Raw genomic sequence first — 6,779 nt, forward strand, 5'->3', positions numbered from 1 at the left:
ATTCCTGCTTAATCAAAAACAATCAAGCTTCAACACACAAGACCTTACAAACTAATGCTCTATTACCAAATAGTTCAGTTGAAAAATAAGCTCTGAAAAAGAATTTTAAGTTATGGTCAACTGTCTTGAAAGAATGGCCTTTGTTTCCAAACCAGCATTTCTCTAGTGGTACAACCCAGTTCTCTCTCACAGTCCATAACTAGAGGCGTTTCTCAAAATTCCAAAGGAAAATATTTCTATACTAAAGTTATTTTCTTCTTACGTATTGTCACCTACAAATCTGTCTTCTTTAACTGCAAAGCCTGATAGCTTTGTACCTGTCTGCAGTCATCGCCCACTTTGAAGATAGCTGCCTGCCAACAGATTTTCTTACTGTCCACCCCTTCTTCTGCACTTTCATCTATGGAATCAGAACGACAACGCAGACCTGCAAGAAAAGCAAAAAGCAAAAACCCAGACAGAGACTTTTAATTAGTAACTTTGTCATGACAAGCCCTCTCTGCACTCAAACCCACAACATATTTCACTGCAGGTGCACTACAGATATTTCCGCTTTGCAAGGTGAATGGAACAGTGACTTAAAAAAAAAAATTGAGAAAAAAAATATTTAAGTTTTCAGAATTTTCTGCTCATTTCCTTTGACCCAGGTTCATTTCAAAATTCAACATGGAAATAATCTGGCTGCAGCAGTACAGATCACTATAACCAGGCAATTTAAAAGGAATTGCTGACTCTTAAGCAGTAGTGTCAATGATTAAGACACAGTTACTAACCTTCTTTTTCAAGCTCACTAACTCCACATCGTTTCACCTTAAATTTGGCCAGGTATGGTGCTTTTGCTGCACTAAATTGAAATGAAAACAAAGATGATTATGAGTGCACGTTAGCCCGACAACAACTTCTAGAAAAACACCTAAATGTCATGAATTAACCTAATGGGAGAATATAACAAGAGCATGGTACCTCTGCATAGGAGTTCCTGATTTGTAATCAATGTCCAGAACAATAGCTTCAGGATTGCTGGGCAAGTAACAGCCTGCAAAATGGAGCAGACAGCTGAGAATTAATTGATTGGGTAGTGTGGCAATGCAAGTTGGAGAACAGTTGATGTCAGTGTCTGTAACTTCAGTACATAATTTTGAATTAAATAAAATGTTAAAAATAAACTGGAGATTACAGTCTGTGAGCCAGGGAGGATGCAGTGTCCTTTGCATCAGCTAGTGATTGACAGAAAATAATAGAATACAGTTTTGAACTAATGCTGCAGAATCCACACCACAGGAATGTACAGAGAGGACTTCTCTTACAACAGTCCCTAATAGGATGTGGCAGCATGTCCCAGTGCACCGGGGAGGGCCCTTAGCAACCAACACATGGTAGGAGAATTGAAACCTGTTACAGATCAGGAAAAGCTCTTTCAAACTATTTTAAAGAGAAGATTCAGACTGGGAAAACATATGTTCCAGGTTTGTAAGGATCTTCAGACAATGATGTTTCAAGGGAATGCCTGATGGGAGAAAAAGGAGAATGAAGGGAGCTGGACAGGCTTCATTCTTGAGGTAACTTCTCAAAAGCACCTCACTTTTTTGAAAAAGAAAGCAGGGCAAAAAAAATCCTACCTAGCTTATTTATCTTCCTTCTTCAGACATACATTTCTATTCTTATCCATGGTGCATGTCATCTAACCTGCTCTTGGGCAAGTTTTGATGCACCATATGGAAAATTCTTTGGTAGGTAAAAATAATTTAATTATTTCAAGAGAAAAACAATCTAACTGTAACAGAAGCACAGCCATCAGCATCAAAACTGCAGTTGACTTGCAGAGATTTCAAGATTTGCTTTCAGAAAATACACTACTCATGTTGAATGTAAAAATTCCACTATATTATATGATTAAATCACTTCTTACCAGGCTGCACTTTCACCTCAGACAGAGCACTCAAACAGGCTTTTTTTCTTTCATCTCCTTTAGGGAATGGCCTAGAAAGATGAGTGATATTTTATTTATCTGCATACTACATATTATTCTATATACTAACCTTAAATGTGTTTCAAATAATGATAGAGATCTCTTACTGTGCCTGCTTCTAGAGAACTTACAGGATCATTACCTAGCTAGAACATTTTCTATCTTAATGAAGGTTACAGTAATTGCTTTGTAGATTTAACACTTATTTGACATACAGGTTGTCAACAAACCCAAACAGCATGAGAGATGTAAATGAAACATATGAAGGCTTTTCCTGATGCAGAAATCTAAGCATTATTATAACTTTGTAAACACTGCTATCCTTCTGTCGAAGTAATTTTTGCTTGTGGAAGTTATTCTAGAATAAAACATTGCTAACTGGAGAAGGACAAGCCAGTAAAATGCCTATGCAATTATATGCCTAATTTGTTTGCATGCTTGGCATGACTGCAGGTGTCATCTGGGTAATTGGCACCATGGTTAACGATTAGTACATACAATCACCCAGTTTACACAGACATTTGTGTTAACCACTTACTGAAGGTGGTGACACAATCCTGTGCTCACCTGGTGTAGCAGCATGCAACTCAAAGGCATTACTTATGCTCTCGTTTTTGCAGTACAGCAGATCACTGAAGCTGCAACATAACACTTAATGAAATCATCACAAATTACACATTTGTTCATTTGTGCCATCTACAAAGCAAACAGCATCTTCTTCATGTTGTCTTTACACTGGAGATTTACACAAGCCATATTAATTTTAAAGCTGGGGAGCAAAATACAATGCTTGCAAAGCATAATGATTATCTGTTGCTTAATTATTACTTGATACTAACAAACAGGGGATTGATTTCATTCTAAATATCAAGATCCTCAGACTCTAACCCCCTCTTTTACCTCATTCTACTGGGTGAAAACATCTTAACGTGCATATAGAAGGCACCCAGTACTTGGCTGTTTCTATAATGTAAGTGTCCCTTAGCCGGAGACCCCTATACTGGTAGTCTGCAAAGCTGCATTGTAAAGGAGATATGTTCCAGGATATACATTTTATGTGACTTTCAAATAATTTTGTACACCAGAGAATGTTTTAAAAATGCATAATGAAACCACATTTACAGGCTTAGAGCTTGTGTGCTGAGCTGCTGCCATCCACTGGTAAGCTTTATACAAGTTAAATTACATATCTTACTGAAGTCTTTACAGTGAACAGTGAGAATCCCTCTATGAGCAGGACTTGGAATTTTAAGAGATCAACAATCTGATGTTTATGACATCCAGTCTTTCTCCATAACCACAATTTAGGAATGAATTAAAAAGACTTAAATATCCAAAAAGAACAATTTGTATTACACTATGCAATGAAATGTGGGGAAAAGGCAATTTCATGGAGTCTTAGGAGAAGATAAAACCATTTCCTTATGCTTGAGGTTTTTTTGTTTTGTGGTGGTTTACGTTTTGTTTTCTTTGTTTGTTTTTAAACTCCTGAAAACACTATCCCAACAACCCTAAATGTGACTTAGCCTCTTACTCAGGACACTGGTAATTAATAGAACAGTGGATCCCCCCCAAAAAAGCACAATTCTGAAGTACAGCGCTTACTTGATAATGGCCGAAACATTGGTGATTTTATTAAAAAAATCAAATTCCCGTTGGTAGAACTCCTTGGCTGGGCCAGATAATGAGCCAGTTATCTCCTCTACTAGCTGCTCAAGAAGTTCCCCAATGTCAGCTGCATGGGAAAAAGGAAGCATTCATGTCAGAAGCTTATTCTGGAAAGCTATGTGATACGGGTGATGGAAATAGCCACCTTCAGATAGTGTTCAAAAAAGAGGACTAATGCAAATCTTGCTGCATCTCTCTTGATCCATTCTGTCAGGTAGAACACTTCCAGAGAACAGGACCTACCTCTACAAATGAAAGAGCTAAAAGGATTCTCTCTGCCAAGAGAGAAGCAGGAAGGAGATTTAGTCTGAGCTGAGGCAAGGAAAGCAGTCAAGCTAGATTATATTTTAAAGCACTCACGATCTTTTTGGTGTCCTTCTTCATCCAGGTAGATATTAGTTTTCATGTTCCAGATGAACTGGTGAGCCAAGAGCTGGGATTTGGCAGCTGCCCACAGGATGTATTCTCTAACATAACCCATCTGCAACAACCATATCCAGTCCAGTAAGGATCAAAGATCATTACAACTCTAGAAGACTTGATATTACTGCTTCTAACAGCTATTCTTCAAATGCAGAAATATTTAAAGGATGGAAAGAAGACCTCTGCACTCTCATTCACATGTGCCCAAGCAAGCAAGACTCTAGAGACAATATTTTTTTCCGTGTATTAGAGATATAGGATAATAACAAGCAAAATCTGTTTAAGCTTGAATTTTGTCTGATTTGCATTTTAAGTCTAAAAACTGCTTTAATAATCTGTTTTGTTTGTATGCAGCTGTTTCGAATCCTCACCTTGTCATAACGAAGTGCCTGCACAATCTGTGGAATGTAGAATAAAATGGCATCCTGAAAGAGAAAAGATGGCAGGGTTTTTACTGTTATTGTTTTAGTAGTTGGAAGTGAAGACAGAGCACATGCATTGAGAAAAGCTCCCTTCAGTTAAGCTGATGAACACAAATGACACTGTTTCTTTATTTTAAACTATATATATATGCCACCTCCTCAAATCAAGGCATTTTTCTGTTCAGTTACTCCCTTCTACATTATAATTATTATGTATTATACAGTCTTAAATTCTGACAAGCGGTAAAAATCCAGCCTTCTGCTGCTTTAGAAGAAACACCTGTCCACTGCCAGAAGATTCAAAAGGAACAATTTGAGAAGACCAGCACAAAGAATTCAGCTTTGAGTAAATTAGGACAAAAAAGTTGCAAGTACACGAGCTGATATTCTGTGAGACAATCAACTTTAACTTTTCATCCCTGTCTATTCACATTCTCAAACATGATGTGCCTCTTTAGCACACATTTCTCTCCATAGTGTTAAAATGCAGCCTGTGGCCACAATGACTAAGGCTGTAACTTTACTGGGGTGTTAAGGCTCTCTTGGAACTCACCGGAGGAAAAGATCGCAGGACTTTGACCCCATACTGAGCTGTTAGAGGATGAGGTGGATACATGCTTGAAAAATAGGAAAGGCCAGTTGGTGGATCTGTTGGTGCCCAGCACAGAATATGGCTGAGCTCAGGTGCATCAGCATCAATTGTATGCCAGGTAACCAGGTACTGAAAAAGCAGGTCAGATACATTAGGAGTTTATAGCATCCAGCAGTGTCTGCGTAATACACATCAGACAGTAATGGTATATGCCCCAGCTTCTTAGGGCAGGGAAGTGAAACCTGTGACATTTCAAATTACAAAACCACAACTAATTTATCTAAAGCATTTTTTTTTCCCATGGAAATCTAACTGTTGGAATTGCCTTTCCTCCCAGAGCACCAGATTAAGCGAGTGAAGTTACTCAAAGCACAATACAAGAGTTCTAGGATAAAGAGAAAGAAACTATGAGCCCTTTTTTAAGGGACAAAGAACGTTCAGTTTTCCTGTCACCTATTTTACAGGTGCTGTACCGAATGTAGCTCTGACAAGACTGTCCCTGACATAACTAGACTGTTTCACTGCAGATCAGCATGAAGAATCTCCTCCATTTTAAAAGGCTTGGCTTCTTCACACACAGAACAGGTTAAGCTTGAATTAATTTCAGCAGCAGCACTCACCAGTGGTCTTTCTATATATGATGCAAAAGGAGCAGAAATGATGCTTGTACAGCAAGCAATGAGTTCTGAGACATTTTTTATATGGTTAGAATATGCCCAGGAGCAAAATGTACCATTAGCTAGTGAGCCACCTACTCTTATTACTGTGATTCTTGCCTCAGAACCCTATTGCTACAGCTGTTCTGTCATTCTCTCCTACAGAGCCATGATTAGCACTAGAACATACACTGTCCTCACGCTGTATTTTCCAACGTATCGGAATGAAACTGGCAGACTGGGGCTCTGTAACAGTATAAAAATTCACAAGTACCTTTATTGCTTCAGGTACATCACTAACAGCTCCTGGGTCCAACCGAACCAGACGGGTCACTTCTGTTCCAATAGCTTCAGTGTTCTTAAATCTAAGTATAACCATGAATACAATAACTTTATTAGACAATTTTGACAGTTCCTTCTATTTGTGTGAAGATAAGACAGCAAAAGGCAGAAAAATACATGCTTAATAAACAAATAGTCCAACTATGAAATAAGGCACACTGAGGGACCAGAAGAGGACTCAGGAACAACTGGTCCTCATCCAATGCTTTTGTATAAACCACTAGTATTTTAGCCCACTATTAAATTCTTGGCTGAAATACACTGTCTGGAACTCTAAAGAAACCAGTGCACAAGACTATACTTGGCAAAAACTATCACTGTTGTAAGGGGGAAAGAATTTAATTTCCCTTCCAGAGCCAGCTATGCTAATTCTTCTATAATACTTACTGAAGTGCAAGCCAATATATAGCTGGAACACTTCACTCAAAGACACGTTTAGCACATTTTAAATGCTATGCCTGCTAATGGGTTAAATGCTATTAAAAACCAAACCTGATTACTTCTGAACAAAACACCATCTAAGTGTTAGCAAAGGATGGGTGGCAGGAATGGAACCTAGCTCCACTAGAGCCTGAGCCAAATGAGTGCATTAAGTAATCTAGTTCCTTTGATTTCAAAGGCCTGAAACAGCTGTGAAAAGTGTGCAAGGGGGCTGTAAACAGGAGCAAGTATTACCAGTATTAAGTACTCACTCAGCTTCTAAGGCA

At 38.4% G+C, this 6,779-nt stretch overlaps 1 protein-coding gene across 1 annotated transcript in view; it reads right to left on the minus strand.

The window, feature by feature from the left end:
* Positions 1-6,779, minus strand: part of PI4KA (phosphatidylinositol 4-kinase, catalytic, alpha) — a 56,493-nt gene that overhangs the window by 5,525 nt on the left and 44,189 nt on the right. The window contains exons 39-47 of the mRNA XM_009997668.1: positions 6,005-6,095; positions 5,036-5,203; positions 4,432-4,485; positions 3,998-4,118; positions 3,575-3,704; positions 1,910-1,980; positions 964-1,036; positions 774-844; positions 318-427 (exon numbers count right to left, since the gene is read on the minus strand). Of these exons, the coding sequence (XP_009995970.1) occupies positions 318-427; positions 774-844; positions 964-1,036; positions 1,910-1,980; positions 3,575-3,704; positions 3,998-4,118; positions 4,432-4,485; positions 5,036-5,203; positions 6,005-6,095 (889 nt within the window). The remainder of the gene's footprint in view (positions 1-317; positions 428-773; positions 845-963; positions 1,037-1,909; positions 1,981-3,574; positions 3,705-3,997; positions 4,119-4,431; positions 4,486-5,035; positions 5,204-6,004; positions 6,096-6,779) is intronic.

This window comes from Chaetura pelagica, unplaced genomic scaffold (genome assembly GCF_000747805.2).
Source record: "Chaetura pelagica isolate M959 unplaced genomic scaffold, ChaPel_1.0 scaffold45, whole genome shotgun sequence".
Taxonomy (NCBI): domain Eukaryota; kingdom Metazoa; phylum Chordata; class Aves; order Apodiformes; family Apodidae; genus Chaetura; species Chaetura pelagica.